At 38.9% G+C, this 20,142-nt stretch overlaps 1 protein-coding gene across 2 annotated transcripts in view; it reads left to right on the top strand.

Moving 5' to 3' along the window:
- Window positions 1-5,772: 5,772 nt before the first annotated feature.
- The window catches only part of tcf12 (transcription factor 12), a 45,069-nt gene continuing 30,699 nt past the window's right edge, over window positions 5,773-20,142 (top strand). Inside the window, exons 1-5 of one of the 2 annotated variants that reach the window (XM_033984095.2) lie at window positions 5,773-5,939; window positions 6,628-6,716; window positions 7,156-7,228; window positions 12,381-12,454; window positions 15,361-15,463. In XM_033984095.2, the coding sequence (XP_033839986.1) occupies window positions 6,645-6,716; window positions 7,156-7,228; window positions 12,381-12,454; window positions 15,361-15,463 (322 nt within the window). In that variant the 5' untranslated portion in view covers window positions 5,773-5,939; window positions 6,628-6,644. The remainder of the gene's footprint in view (window positions 5,940-6,627; window positions 6,717-7,155; window positions 7,229-12,380; window positions 12,455-15,360; window positions 15,464-20,142) is intronic. The other variant, XM_033984087.2, reaches the window with a different exon arrangement.

Raw genomic sequence — 20,142 nt, 5'->3', positions numbered from 1 at the left:
GGCTCATAAAAATGGTTCACATACAAAAAAACTAACAAACAAAAACAAAAACCCAACTATAATACAACATTTCCCAACAACAGCACTCCAGAAATTGCACCTGGAGAGTCATTTTAAGGCGCACGGACAAGTTGGTGAGACACCTGAGGGTTTCATTATATTTATTTTATCTTCGTTTGTTTGTTTGTATAACTGAACCGTTTCTTTCAGTTTAGAAACTTAAATGGCTACAAAATCATTTTCTTTCTATTGGTTCAACACAATAGAATGAGGAACATAATCAGTTCATTCAAATGTTAGTAGTTCCAACACAGTTGTTTAGTTCAATTATTGTTATGTTATGTCCGTCAAACATAAAGACATAGTCTCAGGCAACAGTAAATGGAAAAACGGCAGTGACCACACCAGTGTCATGGTCCAGGTAAAATATGAACCTACATTTAACTTGTGAGAGCGTAAATGAATGAATATTTGTCTATCAGGCAGTAAGCACATACCGTGTGTGCATGAACGCACAGCAAGGAGCGGACCGGCCGATGACAACTCTCCACTGAAGGACACAACCACACGGCGACATTGCTACAAACAAGGATCTACAGTAGCGCCAGATACTAATCTGAAAATACTATAAAAGTAAACTGAATATAGTACCACGATGAAGTTAGTTTCAAGTTGGTTAGTTTCGCCTCCGCAACAACAGCGGGAGCTTCCCCTGTGCGCGAGCGGGGATCCCTGTTCTGAAGTGCCGCGAGGTACACAAGTTAGGGACCGTCAATAAATGACTGTTGTAGTAAATGGCGTTTGATAAAAAAAAAAAAAAAAAAAAAAAAAACCCAAACAAAAAACGTCTAAGCAGCGCTGAACTAACCCATTATATAGCTCCATAAGTGCGCATGCGCAGCAGGAAGCTACAAAAGCAGCGCCAACTTTCAACACGTGCCTGGAATAACTCGCTTTTAGCTTATCCCTTCTAGTGATCAGTTGTTAGTCAGTCAATCAAATAGTGAGGTCGTTTCAGGGCTAGTTTGTGTGAAATGGAGGATAGAGACGGGGCAGTGGATTGACAGCGGCTGGAGAGGAGCCCGTTTGTTTATGAAGCAACAGTTAATGGAATAACGGGACTATTAAACATGTGTGGAGGAAAATGTGGATGATCTGGACCTGCTCTGCTTCTTCAGACAAGACGTGGTTTTGATTTGCATCTCTGAAAGGTCAGGGCTGAGTTTAAGGTGATGTTTGTGACACATGAGGACTTACTCTAGCTACATGCACCTGTCTGATCACTGCACAGTCGCTGTTTGCATCTCTTCATGAATGTAGCTATGTGTAGTATATTACCTGTGTAGAGCTGCCATGTCACTCATATGGTTTCTAGATGCATAGTAAAAATTACATAGCTAAGAATAGTACAGAAGTAGTGAACAATAGCAGTTTGTATAAAAGTGGTGTTATTGTTATTGATTAAATGTTGATGTCCACTCCACGCCATGGCTAGGAACACCAAGCCAAGTTATTATAGTAGTCATACTCCCCAGGCACATCTTTTGGTTCCCCCCAAACAGGGGGACTGCCTCGATCTACCAGTCCAGACGTCACGGTGGGATTGAGCAGATACTTATTCTTCAACCCTCCGAACACATCCTGAGTTGCAAAGTAATCCACAGAAAAGTTAACACTTCTCCCCTTCTTGAAGTGATAATCCTCCTCCATGGCTTCCACAAACTCCTACCAGCCTGAAGTTTTTGCTTCTGCAACTGCACAAGCTGCTGCACACTTGGCCTACTGATACCCGTTATTGCCTCGGGAGGTCTACAAGCCTACAAGGTTTGATAGGACTCCTTTAGCCTGATGACATTCCTTTTTTTAAGTGTCTACCACTGAATTCGGTGGAGACAGGCACCGAAGACCTTACAACCAACACTACGAGTGGCTGCATCGACAATGGAGGCACAGAACATGGTCTACTGGGACTCAATGCCCCCCTTTTTCCAGCCTCCTCCTCACCTCCACCATAAACCTTCAGCCCCACATGCACTGATGGACACCCTTGTACTTGATGCTGTGTTTGCTATGGATGGAACACCACTCAGGTTCAGATCAAGGAGGCTGATTACCCCTCTCCAGGTGCCATATCCCACAAAGGGTTAATTCTGGAAACAAAAAGGTGTGCATGAACCTGGGCATTAGGACAACTATAATAACATGGTTTGGGTTCCTAGGTCACCTTACTTAGAAGCTAGTGAAAAAAATCAAAATTTTTTAAAGAAAAAAAAAATCCTGAAAAGCTCACAAAGGGTTCATTCTGGAAACCAAAAGGTGTCCGTGATACCAACTTAGGACTACTATAGTAATGTGGCTTGGGTTTTCTAGGTCACCTGCCTTAGAAGCTCTTGGAAAAAAAAATGATATTCAAGGGGGAAAAAAACCTAAAAATTCCACAAAATGTTAATTCTGGAAACCAAAAGGTGTGTGTGATACCTGAGGACTACTTTAATAACTTGGTTTGTGGTTTGTAGGTCACCTGTCCTTGAAAAAATGCATACTTTTGGTTTTTTACATAATTCTGTTTGATCAGGGATTTTTTTTTTATTAAACCCCATTCTCTACAACAGTAATTTATTGACGGTCCCTAACCTGCGTACCTAGCGGCACTTTAGAACACGGCTTCCCGCACCGCGCGAGAGAGAGCGGGGCACAGTCAGTGCAAGCTCCCGCTGTTGTTGCGGAAGTGAATATCCAACGTGAAACCAACTTCACCGCGGTGCATATAGTGCCTGATAGCGGAGCGCAAACGAGCACAGTCACGGAGACATCAGTAAGAAGCAAATCAAGGAGCGGGTCGGCCACAACTCTCCACTAAAGTACTCAACCACACGAAGATATTTTAATAACGGAGCGGACACGAGCGCAGAGACATCAACGTGGAAAACGGGCTCAAAGACACAAAACAGCGACACTGGAGTGAGGAGCGATGTTGGGTTACTCCGGAAATCTACAGGTCAGAGGTCAGGGGAGCAAAACTGCGCCTAGTGTCACTGACTGGCCTGGCCAAATTAAATGTCCAAACTGCATAATGCCAAACAAAACATATAAATATTTTCCCTCTGTGTAGGCCTAAAGCTTTTTACTATTTGCAATAGGAGTAAATCAGGTAGTCGAGGCCACAACTACAGAGAGCAGCAGAGGGGGGGGGGGGGGGCAGGTTAGTGTTTTGATGTCTGATGGAGTTTCTGCGTTTTTGAACTATTAGGTATTTGTGAAAAGGTTAACTAGACACTTAATTTCTGGGTTTTATTTTATCGTCATAATGAATGTGTGTCAGAGTTAACATTATAGGATGTTGGTGCTTTCGGCTTATACTACTACTACTACTACTACTACTACTACTACTACTACTACTACTACTACTACTACTACTACTAATAATAATAATAATAAGGAGTCAAGACAGATGAGGAGTGTGTTCTCCAATCGTGTTAATAATTGTCAGTATTAGTAAGTATTGGTTTAAAACATGTATCTTTTTCAACCGTTTCAGTTTATATCGTTAGTAAAAAAAAAGACATACAGCCTCATGAGTAAAAAATAACAGAAAAGGTATGTTATAACAAAAACACAGGCTATGAAGATATTTTACTTGTGTTATGTTGAATGTGTTTGAATATTTAAAATCTTTTTTACAAACTCAAGATTCACAACAAAATGATTCACATATGACCTCTGTATGTAGCCTGCACTCTTACTGTTTTATAAAAGGTACTACCCTGTGTTGCCAGAGCCTGAACCTGCAGATAGGACACATCAGAGTTTTTTCTCATTCTCAGTATATGGACAGCCCATGCCTCATGTGAAAGCTCAGAACTTCCAGAACCCACTCACTGAGCTGCAGAGGCTGCACTAGCACTGATTCATTGACTACAGGTGCTGGAGTTTAAAAAGTGAGGATTCAGGTCAGACAGAGTCCTTTTAAATTTAAACCAACAGGATTTCAGTATTGAAACAGGAAACCCAAATGAGAGACATATTTGACGCTCATTCCAAAAAAAATACCAAATAAATGGGACATCATGGCCAATGTTTTTATAATTAAGAATAAATCAGAATTACAATTGTTATGAGTAAAAGTTGTAATTGATTTGAACATGTTTACCTTGTATCTGGGGACACAGTTAGGTCATGTTTATTAAATTTTAAATTGACATCAAACGATTTCTTTAAAGAAGTTGCTTGCATGACAGTTTGGGGCTCTTAGTCTAAGTGCACGAGCTCATCTGGATAGAGACGCCCAAAACAGATGAATGGTACAAAAATGATACCACTACACCAAAAATATATATGTGAAAATCGACATGTTGATAGACTATATACTGACCTATGTTGGAAGTGGCCAATAGCCCGTACAGCCTATAGCTTTTTGTCCCTATTGTGCATCTGTTCGCGGTGACGTGCGTTTGTCCAACAGGTGGCAGTCTGGATTTAACAAAACTAACAGATGTGCCGCAGCAAACGCGTCCCCGATACGAGAAAAATCTGTCAATTAAAAATTTGATTTGGCAGAATATTTTGATCGTAAGTGAGGATTTTAAGAATTCATATAAAGTGAAATTGACCATTCAGATTAAATTAATAATAGTGATAATGATGATGATGATAACAATAACAATAATAATACCAATAATAATAATACCAATAATAATAATAATAATAATAATAATAATAATAATAACAATAATAGTTAGTCTTATTGGCCAAGCCCTAGACTTAGCAGAGACTTTTTAACTAGAACAAACTTCTTTAGGCCACAATGGACAATTCTGCCCGTTAGAAAACTTTTATTTATTATTATAACATTTATTTAGCTTATTGTAGAGACAAACTTATTTTCATTCAGATACGCTGGTAGTCTGGTCCAAGGGTCCAACGTATAGTTTGGCTTTGAACGCTGCGGAGGAAAAAGTAGTTCCTTCAGAAGCTTATTGCGCTGCATGTTCCCGCTATGATGTCTATCGCTTTGTTTATTTTTATCGCAAACAGCGGCCTGCCTGCGTTCTCTGTTGGGTGTACGATTTATTAGTCTTATTAAAGCCTAAACATGCCTTTGCAGTAGCCTACGTGTTTATATTGTGACAGATGATGGGGACCCAAACACACCTGTGGACATAGTCTCCGGGAGTCTTATTTGTTTCCACACACTGTTTTGTTAGAGGTTTAAATGTCAATTTTACACTATGCATTGCACTATCGCATAGGATTTTTCACTATTGTATTATGCAGGATTCAGGATTTTTGTTTTTTTTTTTTTTTTTTTTTGTGATAAAGCCTTCAGATCAGTTTGGTCCCCGAAGAATCAAAAACATGTTTTTGTACTGGACTCAAGGTTAAGAACCATGCCAGCAGATCGGCGACAATTATGAAGTTATCTTGCATTTCTTACCTGTAGCTACCTATACAGACTGTGAATTACCAAAAAACGTAGTTCTTTATGGCCTTGACAAATGTGTTTTATCTTTGCTCCCCAAAGCGCTGATGCTCACTCCTGAGAGCACGTGCAGCAGGTGTAGTGGTCACGGCTGTGCCCCGGACAGTGCGCGCGCGTGTGCACTGTAGGCTCCCGCAGCATCCCGCTGTGCACAGTCTCCGCACATCCCCGTGTGCACATCCCCGTGTGCACATCCCAGTCTGCACAGTCTGCACAGCCCAGTCTGCGTGTGGGACTTTCATGTCACCGTCTCAGCGGAGGGATACAATAACCACTGTCATCGTGGTGCTGAGGCTTTCGCAAAGCAAAAATGTCTGCCTAAGGGGAACTCGTTATTGATATATAGAGGATAATTTCCTTGATATAACCACGTAAATCCACATTTTCCTGATTTGAGCCTTATTCAAGAAAGAGAAGCATCACCAGATCACCCTAGTTGGATTTTGTGTATCGGACTAAGGTAAAAATCTGTGGGAGTTTGCAAAAAGCTTTCAGACCAGTGAAAGAAGTTAGGAGTTGGGGGATCCATCACTGGACTCTATAAATTGTCGATCAGTTTTTGTTTGTATTGCATTTTTGTGTTTTCTTTCATGAATACAGTGTGTAGTTTTGTGTTGTATCGCTTGCAGTCGATGTTGCACGGCATGCCCGTATCTCCGCTAAAAGGCTGCAGCCTTTAAAGCCTGAAAAGAGACTGAACTGCGGCTAGTGCTAGGAGCTAACCTCGCTAACAGGGACCCCAGCATCTTTATTCTGACAAGATTTGGCACTCAAATCAGTGGCATTATGCTGGTTAACAACACGTTCTTAAGAGACTTAAACCATGTGCTACTGATACAGTCAGTGCTGATCATGAGGACATTGTTACCGCAATACGCGCTGATGCGGCTCTCTCTATAAAACACGTCTTATCTGCTGATTAATCGACGCAATTAGCGCATAAATAAAAAGAAAACAAGATTTGTATGTACCATTTAATTAAACGTCATGCAGAAGTGCTGTCACCTAAAACATAAAACACCAATGCCAAGTATACTTTACACATTATCCTGCATTCTTCATTCATAACAAATGCTCATGACAGTCGTATCTTGTGGTACACGCGGAATGGACCTTTTCATTTGTGACCAAATAGCGGTGTTTTTCAGGTTTCTAGACGGACACAATGAATCCTCAGCAGCGGATTGCCGCTCTCGGAACAGACAAGGAGTTAAGTGACCTGCTGGACTTCAGTGCGGTAGGGCGCTCTTCACACTTCTCTGTGGTGATGGGTAAAGGGGCAATTCATGAACTCACCAAGTATTCTTCCAGTGCATATGATATTACTGGACAGGTAATAAGATCCTGTATTTTATTGATGCATTATTTAAAAAAATGTAATAGTTATGTATTTGTTATTAACTCCAAGGCATAAACATTTGATTGAATTATATTGTTATTAGTAATATTCATGTTTTAGTTTTTAGAGAGTTCACATGTTATTTTTTGCAATGTGACCTCCAATTAGCAATTTATGAATGTAACCTTGTGCAAATCCTATCAGTATTGGAACAGAGGCTATTAATGCATTGTTTAGTCTATTCTAGGCTACTATTTAAATGAAAACTTGAGTGCAAACAGTTTTAGGCTCTTAAAAGATTCTGATTATTGGCTCGTACATTTACTTTTGATTACAGATGTTCTCACCACCTGTAAATGGAGGGAAAAACAGGCCTACAACACTTGGAAGCAGCCAGTTCAGTACATCAGGTAGGAACTTGTTGTCCCATGTCTAAAAACATACAGGTCTGTCTTTAATTTGGTTTTGTCGATCTGTAAATGCACACACACTTAAAGTTGCTTATGTAGAGCGTCAACTGATCTTTGTTCCCATCTTTTTGTGGGAAGTCGTTCACACCTGACTCTCAAAACTTGTGCTCACCTGGGATTGTAGTGCAGAGCTGTAGTAATGACTTGGTGCAGGAATGGTCTCTGTGAATTGACAGCTTGTATTGATCCAGTTATCACTTTGGTAATGAATAGGATGGACAGTACATACTTCACATATCTGTCACAATGTCCATTAAAACAATTGTTTAGTGAGGGTCTTCTTGACAAACAATCATTCAAAAAGTTTATAACAACATTCTTGGCAATTTCAGATGTTTCATATAGGCCTCTGTTGAAGCAGTATAGGTGTTTTATAGTGAGATTTCATGAAAGACAATTTAGTGGATATTTTCAGTAATTTATTCAAATTTCTTTTGTTGCTCCGCTTGATGACCCAGTTCCTTGAGTAGCGGTTTGTTCAGGCTTGTTTTAGAGGGTCTTTGCTGTTGGTGTTCTGTATTTGTTTTTGACTGACCTTTTGACAAGATTTACATGTATGTTTTGATGTTGGTTTTGTTGTGTTTAGGCTGTCTGTGTTGGGATCACTTCCTATAGCTATAAATGGACATTAATGCAAAACTTCTATTGTCTGGTGTGCTGTTAAAGTAAGTCAACAATCAAGCATTATGTTGGTTTTATGAAAGCATGTTTTGTGTTCATTCACAAAGCACTGTTGTCTTTAGTTGGCTGTGAAACCAAAGACTCTGAGTGGAAACTGAACAACAAGACCAACAACACATTAGCGTCGAGATGCAATGTTAGAATAGGTCGTACTCCTAGTTAATGTATTTGGAGCTTTCAGTGCAGGATCCAGTCTGAAATCTGGTGTGGAGACTATATATAGTTTTAATCGACATTAGTGTATGCATTGTATGATTTGGTGTTGCAATAAAAAATTTTTTCTTTGGCTTGGCTTGAGGTTTCTTATTGATCATCACTAATATATAACCGCTGTGGACCCGGACTCAATAACCTCATTAATCAAGTGAACAAGTGCAGGGCTAAATATTAGGCAGAAGTACATCTAATTAAGTCTCCAGTTTTGATAGTGTAGTTTTTAATGTTTTGGTCTTCATATTTAAAAAGATGCATTTGCATGTGAGAGTATTTGCACTGTTGCATTTGCTCTATAATAAAAAGAAGTTGCTCATACCCTTCCCCTGTTGGTCTTTCTCCCCCACAGTATTTCTATATAATCGTGCAGCTTAACATTTCATCAAGAACTCACCAAAATGTAGTTAATGTATCTATCTTTGGCTTAGTTAACAAAATATTCACGTGTGACTAACAAAGCCAATGTAAACGCTCCACTGTCAGTGAACCATGAAATTTAATCTGGGGCGCAGATGTGATCCATATTGTTTTGTTTATTTTATTTTTTACAGTCATTATGATTAGTTATTTAAGCCTGGTTGTGAATGTGATTGGACTCAACTGTTTAAGTTCAGCAGTTGATGAAAGGTGGCACAAGAAACAAAAAAGTGTAGGTCCCTTCGGCCACGTAAGTAAGTAAGCAAGGAAACAACAATAAGTCAAATAGAGTCATAGGACAGTCAGTAGTCAACCAAAAGTCTTTGTAAGCACGAGTGTCTTCAGCTGCTTTTTAAAAGACTCAAATGAACACATTAGCATTATCACTGTGAGGCAGGAGAGTTACATGCTCATTTGCTGTTCTATTGAATCATCTTGTTATGTGAGAACACAGAGATCCTAATAATAAATAAGGGTAACCTGAACGCACAAGTTAGTAAGTTGGTAGACCTTCAGTTTTTATGTGTGGTTAACATCTCTCATTTTTGTAAGTAAGATGTCACCACTGTCCCCATTCTTATCAATTAATACACAAATATTACTTCTGATGCTATGATTGGGAGCCTCTTGCTCACTTAGATGTCTTGGCTCATGTTCACCACGCTTTGGTTCACATATTATAGAATACAACCCATATAGATACTTCATAAGTATAGTAGTACCATTGTGGTGTATGCTGAAATTGTAGCAAGCACTGACAAAGGCTAGTTGAGCTTGCTCCTCTCCACAGCTGTTTAGAGCAGGTATCCATAAAAAACCTCTTGGTCACGATAAAAAAAATGCATTCCACTGTAGAATATGCAGTGGTGGTGCCACCAGCCTGATGTCCAACACACGCCTGATGTGCAACGCATAAATGGCATTGCCAACAATGAAGAGAGAGACTCACAGAAGCTCTGTGGCCTATTTTGCCCTTGCCTACCTTGATCTGGATACAGCGCTGTGGAAAGAGACTCAGCATAGTGAGATATCCACTCAAATGAACTAGCCAATTATTTAAAAAAAAAGTAACATCACAGATTTGAATAATGGGTGTGCAAAAGAATTATTTTTAATACTTTGAATGCCATTGATTTACCATCCTTACTTTAGCAACTGATGATGGTTTTCAATGTCCTGTCCTATAAAACCAAACTAGACACTTCCTATTATTGTGGTTAAATTATTTTAATCATACAAAAGTAGCAGAATAAAATGATCTAGGAGTAAACCCATTATTGAGTCAAGCACAGAAGTGTGTCTCCTAATCCCCCCGACTCGTCCTGCTGCATGTGGTCCTGTGTCTCTAATCTTCGAGGTGGGGAAGAGGCACCTCCATAAGTGATAGTGAACATAAGGCAAGTGACTGTGCAGACACAAGTGTGGAAATTGCCGGGAATGAGAGTTTGGATTATTGCATCTCAGCTGGGCACAGCTCGATAATTGAGCCGGAGTGGGACTGGCAAGACCCTTCAGATGTGTGCCAGAGGAAGAGGGATGGGAAAAAATAGCCAAAGTGCCTCTGACCGAGATTCATCACGGCTTCTCTCCAGCTGTGTTGATGATGCAGGTTTGATGAGGCCATTGACTCTTCAGTGAAGCCGCCACTGAACGAGCGCTGCTAAATAGAGGATTTTCATTTAGTGCCATGTAGTGTTTTGTTTTGTTCTATCTGGAGTGAAGCTTGTCAGTGGCATCCAAACTTAACAAATGTAGGCATAAACCAGTTAGAACATAGTATTTTGTTATGTTTTTGCATTAACATTTTGAGAACATTTAAAAAGTCAATTTTGATACAAAAAAGATTCCAACATAACAGAAGAAAGAACACAAAAAAAAGAAAACGAAATTGATACAGAGAACCTCTGTTTTCTTCATCACACCCATATTATCATTTTTTTTACATCATGTTTGCTTTATATTATATTGCATAAGTATAAGTATATATTTCTTTTTGAACAACATCAATGAAGTTCAAGTGAGTTAGTAGATTAGATACTAGTTTATTTATTATTGACAAACCTTGTCGTAATACTTTTATAACACAATTCCTGCCTTTTTCCCCCCATAATTGTTGTTTGTATGCATAATGGGACCTGTTACATTAACCTTGAGCTAACCAGGACAAAAGTGAGGATGCTGTAAATGTTTCATTCAAACTGTTACTATTATTGAATCAATGTTTTTAAATTAACAAAAGCTTATACTATTCTATGATACTATTTTGCAATTTTGCTTTTATCAGCCAACACTTGCGTGCTTGGTAAGAATAGTACCATACAGTTATCTTTATCCTAATCATTTGATGCAGAGTCACAGAGTTAGATTAGCTTTTGCTTTGAATTGCTTATAAACGATGTGTGTAGGAATACAGGATTTCCACAGAGGAGCTTTGTTCTTTTTTCATTAGCCGTGCATTAGAGCCAGTGCATTTGTGTGTTTTGTTTAGCTCTCTGTGTCAGTGAGTAATCTTGTTGTGCTGCTGCCTGCGCTCGAAGAAGAGAGAGGGCCCTTGAGCCCCGATAGGAGATGGTAATCAGACGAGATGACAGCCACTGGCCCATAGAATAAACAGTCTCACTATTGTTACATTCACTGTGTAATGGTCTTATATAGTGTTGGCTAAATTTAAATTTGAGCAACGGGCAGCTAATACTAACATACAGAAATCCAAACATTTCAGTAAACCTAAGTCACAACATTTAAGAAGAGGAAATGAGCTTGTTATTTTAGAACTGAACCAAAACAAGCACAGGCACTCCTGTTGTTCAGTGAAGCATGAGTTTACTCTTTAACTGACTGTAGGCTTAAGAGTACAGTTTGATCAAAGGCTTCACAACATAATTTGACCTTGCAAGAAATCAACAATATATAGTCTAATGACTTTTCCATCCACTTAAAAACAACTTTACAAACCAAACAACTTTATTACTTCAAAATGAAACCTTATTGTGTGTATAACTGTAGTTAATCTATGCTTAAAACAACAGTTGTGTATTATAAATCTGTTGTTTCTATATAATCTAAATTGTAGAAAAGCTATTGCTTTTCTTGAATTAGATCAGAACTGGTACAATCAATAACTTGGGACATGTTAATGCCCCTGCAATTTTGTTTGCTTAGTGGCTATGACTATAACTTGAAGAATTGAAGCATCAAACATTTTATACACTGTATGGGATAAATTAGATTGAGAAAATTGCATATGCCAGATGGTCTGTCTCTGTTGTTGGGTTAAGGTTATTGGTTTTTGTATTTCACTTTGACTTTTGAAAAATAGAGGGAGAATTAGTTTTATACATTTTTGTTCCTCAGCTGTTTGTAATAAATCATTGCCAGATCATGGAAATATTGTTTATTGTTCCAAGCTATCTCAACAACAATGAAAAAGATATGGATAGTGCAGTCAAAAATAGAAAAATACAAAACTTTGTTTTAGTTAAATTACAGATATGCATACAGATACAAGATAGATGAAGGTGTATCTGGCATTGCATCGATTTGAATGTGTTGTTAAAGGCTGAGGTCAACTTCTGAAAAGGAAAACACTATCTCCTCCCTCCACCCACATTAGCGTGCACATGCACAACCCTCTGGGGATGTCCTGGTTGTTTCAACATCAAGTTCATAACTAAGCAGCAGTTTTTCTAGAATACAATGCCATGTGTTTGTATGGGAGAGGGTGGGCATGCTTTGAGAAGTGCTCCTGACTGAGTGAGTTGTACTTGTCTTTTTTTGACAGGTCTAGAAGAACGGACCAACCAAGCGTCCTGGGCCCCAGGTGGCGAGTCCAGTCCCACGTACGAGTCCTCCCGGGTAAGACGACCCTCAACTTAACGCCAGCGAATGGCCTTTCTGCTCCACAACATACCATTTAACACTCATATCATCAAAGCACAGTGTTTTACACTCACCTGTTATCAGTCATGCACTCTATCCTCTAAGAGAGCCACTATTCTGAGACAGAAAGCACTGTTAATTTTTTGATTATCATACTGCCTTTTTATTAAAGGCACTGTACCAGTGTAGTCCGAACTAGTTAATTTTTTACATTTTCCAGCGGTCCAAAGTTATTCTTCACTTGCCTAACAAATTGCTAGTATCCTTATTATTTTCTGCTATGAGTTTATAAGAACTTTTCACAATTTTCATAGGCCATCAAAAAGTGATAACAAATTATTTTAAACATATGTAGAATGTATTTCTGTATAAATATATTGTATTCATATTTATATCCACCTTATACATTTTATTATTATATTGTATTATTTTATTCTATGTTACTGTTCAAACCTTTTGCATGAATGCTTATTACATTATAATTTATCACTGCAATCAATGTTCTCTCATAACAACTTCCCTTTGTAAAATGCACTGATTTTGGCGCAGGTCTGTGAGTGCCTGTTTAAACTCAGTTGTTTGTTTAGCTGGGATCATTTCACTGTGAGTGCGAGCAAGTGTGAACAGCACTGCCCTGTGTGTTTGCGCCTCACACGTCAGTTGTTCTCGATGCCCTGTATGAATTTCATTTAATGTCACTCTCCTGTCACTTTCCATTAGAATTCAGTTAAATGTCAGAGCCACTCGGGCTGCGTTACCTTGTTTATTTCTTGGTGCCCTTCCCGAATGAACATCTACAGGCTACGGTAACACAGGCAGCTTGATTTGAATTATAAGACAGAGACGCTTGAGATATCTTTGCTCCAGGTGCATATAAATGAATGTTTCTGACATTGCAAGGCACAGCATCAGCCAGCAGACAGCTGTTTGCACCTCCATAAGGCGTGCACACAAACGCGCACATGCCACTCAGACACAGCTGCACACACATGGACTGGTTTGTACAGTCCCTTACACTCAGGTGGGGAGAACACAGGCGTTTTAGAAATATGTTTATGGAATATTTATGTTATATAGATATTAGTGGAGTGTTATATACATAGAAATTTTCACATGAATTGTTTCATTTTCAACTTCATGCATAAACCTGTATTTTGCGGGACACAATTAAAAGAATACATGTATGACCACAATTTATTTGTACATATACTGCCTGACAACTAGGAACAGTAATACATCAGTGCTTAAGCACTAGCTCTTGTCAGCTACAAAGAGACTGGAGTTCTCCCTGAGCTTGTTTGAGCCGGTGAGCTGTAAGTTTGTGATCAGTGGGCTGTGAAGAGTCCCAAGCCCGTCGCGCTGACCTTGGCTTTCAGCCAGAGTCTGTATCCTGGGCAGCTGTAGCTGTAGGCTGGTGGTCTGACAGGCACACCCCCACTTCCCTAGTGCCTTGCCCCGACTTGATTCTCGACCTCAAGTGCATCCATCATGGTCAAATCATCATGTCCCAGGCCAACACATGCAGTCACTGGTTCACCTGGGATGGGTATATGAAGGAAATGCTAGCTTTAAACAGTTTGTCGACTGATGGAGGCTGAGCCATGCGCTCTTGGCCACATGCTGCCTGTGTTAGCTGTCACTTATTTAGCCACTAGTGCTCTTCAGGCCTGTGGCCCAGTGACAGTGTGTGTTAGGATCCCACACAGATGTAGGCCAGTTTAAGCGCTGGAAGCCGTATCCATTGATACTTTTACAACCAAGACAGACTACCACCTACATTGATTCCTTGAAGTCAAATTTGAAGAGATTTGAAGAGATTATCACTGATGATAAAATAATCATAATGAGTACTATATTATTACTCATTATTTATATTACCTTATTATGCAGTCTGAGAGAGACACAATAGTGAACCTCTCAGGCTTTCCTCAGTGCTGCACAAGACTGTCTTTGAAATTAATCAAACAAACAGAAAAGATGGATAACAAGATTTACTTTTCACTTTAAACTGAATGTATAGGGCATGAGTCAGTAGCTTTACAGGAGCCCCTTTGCTGTTTGGTCCCACTGGTGAAAGTTAATGTAGTTTACGAAAATGTATTTTACTGGAGCACAGGGGGATTTTCACAGGGCTTGGGATTAGCACTGTAACAGAGTATCTTTTATTACATGGGACCCTGAGTTTTCCAAAACCATACTGTGACCGATATTTAGACCTAAGCCCCTCCAGCTGATAACCGTCATAAAAAGGCCCTGGTAAGCTGCAGGAGAAAAGGCAATTTTTTAAGCTGCAGGTAACTGGAAATGATGTGGGCATCCTCCTCTGTTTCTGGGGCTTCCATTGCTTCTGTCTGAATTCTGCTGTATTTTGTTTTTCTGCATGAACAAAAAATAAAGTTATTAGTTGGCATTAATTTAAAAAAAATCTGTGATATTATTTTTTAAATATGCTAGAACTGGGTAAAAACAAAAAATAGACATAGATCACAGTATCAGATATTCGATTGAAATAATGATCTTTAAGGGAAATTAGACATATTTGTCACTGTACAGGAAACAACACTCCTGTATAAATGTATATAAATATAAAACAAACAAAGCAGAAATAAATCAACAAGCACACATTAATAAATAATGCTAAACATGATAATTAAGTAATTTTCAAATGAAAAGATACAAAATTTTATGATCACTGTTATGTGTTTGTTTCATGGACATTAATTTACCTGTCTTATTTTTTTTTTTATCTTCACAGTACATTGGGCCAGTTATTTGACAAAGCCGCCCAGTGGTGCTTTCGTCTGTAGTAATTAGCAGTATACCAAAGCACTCAATTAGGAGTTGTCCAGTAATGTGCTTAATATTCTGATCTCTTCCCCCAGGGTTTCACTGACAGCCCTCATTACGGCGATCATTTGAGTGACAGTCGATTAGTGCCCCATGAAGGATTGTCCCCAACACCTTTTATGAGCTCCAGCATAATGGGTAAGTGATTCACACCAGCTCACCCCACACATGCCCTGTGGTGCTGGGAAGACAGTCAGGGAAAAAATAGTCTACTGGGGTTAAGGCATATGCATCTGGGAGCGCTGTCTCCTGCTGTCTCCATATATTCCTAATACCCCTCCCCTTTCCCCCTCTGCCTCCTGCGATGACCCTGCTCGGGGCGAGAAGTCATGGCCATCACTACAGCTTTCTGTCATAGGGAGAAGCTGTCCCCTGGCTTTTTAGACTGCCTATAGCAACATTAAAGTAAGAAGAAAGTAGAAAATCTGACACAAGATATATTACATTTTTATTTTATTATTACTTTATTATTATTTACATATACTTGAAACTGAATTTGTTAAAATATTTTGCTATTGAAAGGAGTAGTTTATTGTTTGATTTATTCTTTCTTTCTTTTTTAAGTTTAAAACCTTTCTCTGTAGTTAAATTCATAGACACTATGTAATAATGACCATGAGGTGAGTTGATAAGGAAAGTGATACTAGCTATTTGAATGAAATGCAGTTTTCTCTTGAGTACCTACATGTCTTTTAATGTATACAGTATATTGACTTTGTACGTGGTCTGAAAATAAAAGCAGCATATAGCCTTTACAAGGGTGTGAGCTCATATATCATGTTTAAAAAGAACAAAATGTTGCTGAGTACTTTTGTTAGAGGCAAGCACCTGAATATTTTCAGAAACATACTTGTCCCACCCATAAGATCTTTCTTACCAATGCCCTCTAACAAAAAAGATGCTGAGTAAGCCAAAGTGATGCTGTGACGTATTTTAATATTAAGTGCAGGACTAGCTCCAGAGAACGACCTTAACAACATCCTCAGTTAGAGTTTCAGATTTGTCCACCTTCAGTGAACTTCCTGCCTCTTATTCAATGTGTTGTTCCTTTTGGGAAGTTCCCAGTTCATAACCTTAATGGCTAGGAAGCTTATGTGAATACTGTCCTTTAGCAGGTTATATTGAAAACATACTTTTATTAGTAAAACAATATCTATATTATGTGTTAAAGTGTTATAATGTTCTGTATTAACCTGGTATCAGTGTTAAAATGTTAGTTGAAGAGTAGTAGAATTGCATTGTCTTGGCTTGTGCACAGTGCATTTTTAAACTGGTATAAGAACACAAACAAATTAGACCATTTCCGCTGAACGCATACACAGGTCATATCCTTTTCTCTGGAGAGGGCTGTTGTCTACGGACCTACAAATGAAAAATGGTGTTGTTGAATGCCAGGAAGGCCTGACAGCTCACTGCTCCCCATGGGACAGTTCACTGTATGTGTTTGGGGCTCGTCTGATTGGCTCTCATGTGTCCAAGGTTGTCCACAATCCTCTTAATAATGTGCACGTCACCCAGTGCATGCCACAGAGGTAGGAGGCACATGATTGTTACATTTTACTATAGACAAACACCCCCTTTCCCGTCATGGATTAATTGTGTCAACAAAATCTGATTAAGATTTAGTTAGTTGTGGTGATATTTTGTATCTTGTACATTTTAATGCTCACTGTGGTAAGCTATCGCTGTTTGTGGTTAGTGTGGAGATGATTTTCCCCAAGTACAATAAAAAAATTTACATCTAGAGATGCACAAGTTATTACATGGGGTAGTTCGATTGACAATACAACACAGATACAGCCAACATGTGATATCTTCACAGATAGGTGGTCTGTTTGAGATTGTTGGGCTCATCAGAGGACCGTGATGCTGCTGTAATGTATGACATCCTTTTTCCTGAAAATAGGTTTAATTCTTTCCTTGTTTAGCCTTGATGATAGTGAACAGTTCATGCCTCGACAAGGGATGGTTAGATCTCATTACCTGCTGAGTTTTTTTCTGGTGGTGTCAGCTAGATGAGGGAAAGTCAGTGGGGGAGGTTGATTTCGAGCAATCTGGGCAATTACCCCGAGTTCTGAGGTACAGCTGAAAAAGCTGCACTGTGCTCTCTCTTATCATTACATTGTGTAGTGATTGAATCTCAGTGTGTGTAGGCTACTTAATGTTTGGCTTTGTCATTAGTTACTTAATGGGCCAAGTTTATTTTTACAGAGTGTAAAAGTGCTCTGTTTTGGGGATGTAACCTTAGACCATAAGTAATTAACATATTTCCCATTCCTATACTGAAAATATTTACTTTACACAAATGTACACTTGAGGTGAGATGCCATCCAGCTGTTCAAAGCCAAGTTTCTTACCCTCTGTATCACACGCCTTATAAGTTTGCATCGAACACAGTACCTTGTTTTTTCTTGGTTCTTGCTTAAATAACTATATAGCTAATGATAAACTGTTGAGTTCATGTTTTCTCCATGTGCCTTTGCAGTCATTACTCATGAAGTATTAGGTTCCTATTAAAAGTAATCAGCTTAATTCTATCATAACACACACACTCAGACACATGCTCGTTGCATCAGCTCATCTGTACCTCCATGTGACTATAATGAATCTGACAGGGCACGTCTCACAGGCTTCAATGCTGTGTTATCATTGTCCTCCACCTCCAGAACAGCTATTAGTGATTCCTTTCTGAAGAGGTTTGACCCCCTTCTTCATTTAAACACTTACCCTTCCAACAGTTTAAGCGCAAATTATATATGTATTTTTGTTGTGTTTTTCAGTTGTTTGCATGTATTGTTTTTATTTGAAAGATTTTATATATATATATATATATATATATATATATATATATATATATATATATATATATATATATATATACACACACATATACACACAAATGATTACATTTTTAGGCCAAATTACTCCTAATCCTTATTTCTTGTAAATGTGTGTGAATGTGCACAGTGCAAGTAAATTCAGATAATGAAACATAAAAAACATAAATTATTGTTGTTGCCACATACAGAAAAAAAAAAAATGCTGACCATATATAGACAGCCTATCATCTTTTTTTGCTTTTACTTGCACATCTTCCCAAACAGGCTTTTCATAAAGTGTCAAATCCCACCCGGCGCTTCTTGCCATCCCCTGTGTGTTTTTACTGGAGCAGGTGTCATGTGCTAATGCTCTGTCCTCTGGGAGAGCAGGCTGTGGCCAGGTGCTGTTCAGGTGTGCTCCTCTGCTGCGCGGGTCACAGGTGCCTCGCACACATGTGCACATCTAGTGGACTGAGAGGAATCTCACCATACAAAGCAATTATGTCACTAAAAATATACTGCAGCCAACATCTAAGGCAGGACCAGGGGCACACAATGGCATCAGATATGTGGCATTTATGAATAGTACTGCCTGATGTAAAAAGGTGCTATTTGAAGGCAAAAAAAAACAAAACATAAATATAAAATCAGCATTTTCTCCCATTTATTAGTATTTATTTGAGCACATTGTTAGAAAAGTATTGAAACATTAAGTGTGTATTCAACAGTTTATTATGATGTGGAGTCCACTTTAATATTATGATATGTGATGAGGAAATTTCAATATATCAAATATTTGCAAATTACTCTTGTTCAGTTGCCCACGGCACCTGTTCTGGACAAAGATAGAGAGTTCAGAGGAAGACGCTGCATCGAGGTAAGGTACAGTTTAGTTGATTTAGTCATTATGCAGAGCTGCAGGGTGTGCTTATCTATTACTGAGGTCAGTGGAGCGTGAAGAGCTAAAGACTAGCAGAAAGGGTGCAAATCTCTTTTCTTGATCATGTGCCGCCCACCGCTCTTTAACCATGTGGTAGCTCCAGCTCAGCCCCCCAACCCCATGGCGCTCTGTGGTGCCCCTGGTGTGTGAGTGGAGAGGCTGCCCAGCTGCAGAGGATCAGCTGTAGTCTCAGGAGGCCTGGAGGGCTGCCCCTCTGAAGACGATGGAGGAGCTGGGCACTGGCCAAAGTCTGATGACATAACCAGTCTCTAGGAAGCAGCTGCAGGGGCCAGCGAGAGCCGTGATTAAATTTATAATCCGTGAAAAGGTGTCTTCATGTGAGACTTTTTTTTTTTTTTTTTTTAAGGAAATGCCTCTCATATCTTTTGAAATAGCAGTTTTTTCAGTATTCATGCACATAACAGTGTGCTATCCAAATGTACCCTGTAACTATTTATATCTTTGTATTTTATAATGTTAAGTTTAATTAAACCATTGTGCATTTATACACCCTCCCCCCTTCCCATTTCAGTTATGTATTTTTCTCCTTGTGTTGCTTACTTTCGGTGCCAAGAAAAATGTTCCAGATTATTAAATAGATGCTGTAATGTTAAAAGGGAAATCATTCATTCAGAACAATTACTTTTAGTTGAATAATTTATGTTGCTTTGTCGCTGCCACTGCCAGCTGCTTTCTTTATCTTTATCATTGCTTAACATAACACTAACAATAACATGAACTCTATATAAAACTCTAGAGAACTTGTATAGTAGGCATGCCTCTTGATGAAATATTGGAATTATTATAAAAATGTAAATGTTAATACATATTTGAACAAACAGTTTGTGCTATATGACAAGTACACCACCGTTCTTAAAATGTGTCCTAAAATGAAACTGGGATTTCCTCCGTTCCCTGGATCCTGAATGAGGAGAGCAACACACGGCAGCGCTCAGTTATGTGGCTCCAGTGATTTGAATGCTGTGGGTCTGATCAGTTTGTAAAACACTAACATTTGTTTGTCGATACTCCCACTTGACAATGGCTGACATTTTGTG

This window comes from Periophthalmus magnuspinnatus, chromosome 3 (assembly GCF_009829125.3).
Source record: "Periophthalmus magnuspinnatus isolate fPerMag1 chromosome 3, fPerMag1.2.pri, whole genome shotgun sequence".
NCBI classification, from domain to species: domain Eukaryota; kingdom Metazoa; phylum Chordata; class Actinopteri; order Gobiiformes; family Gobiidae; genus Periophthalmus; species Periophthalmus magnuspinnatus.
Note: the sequence above shows the minus strand (reverse complement) of the source record. Positions and strands in the feature narration are given on the sequence as shown.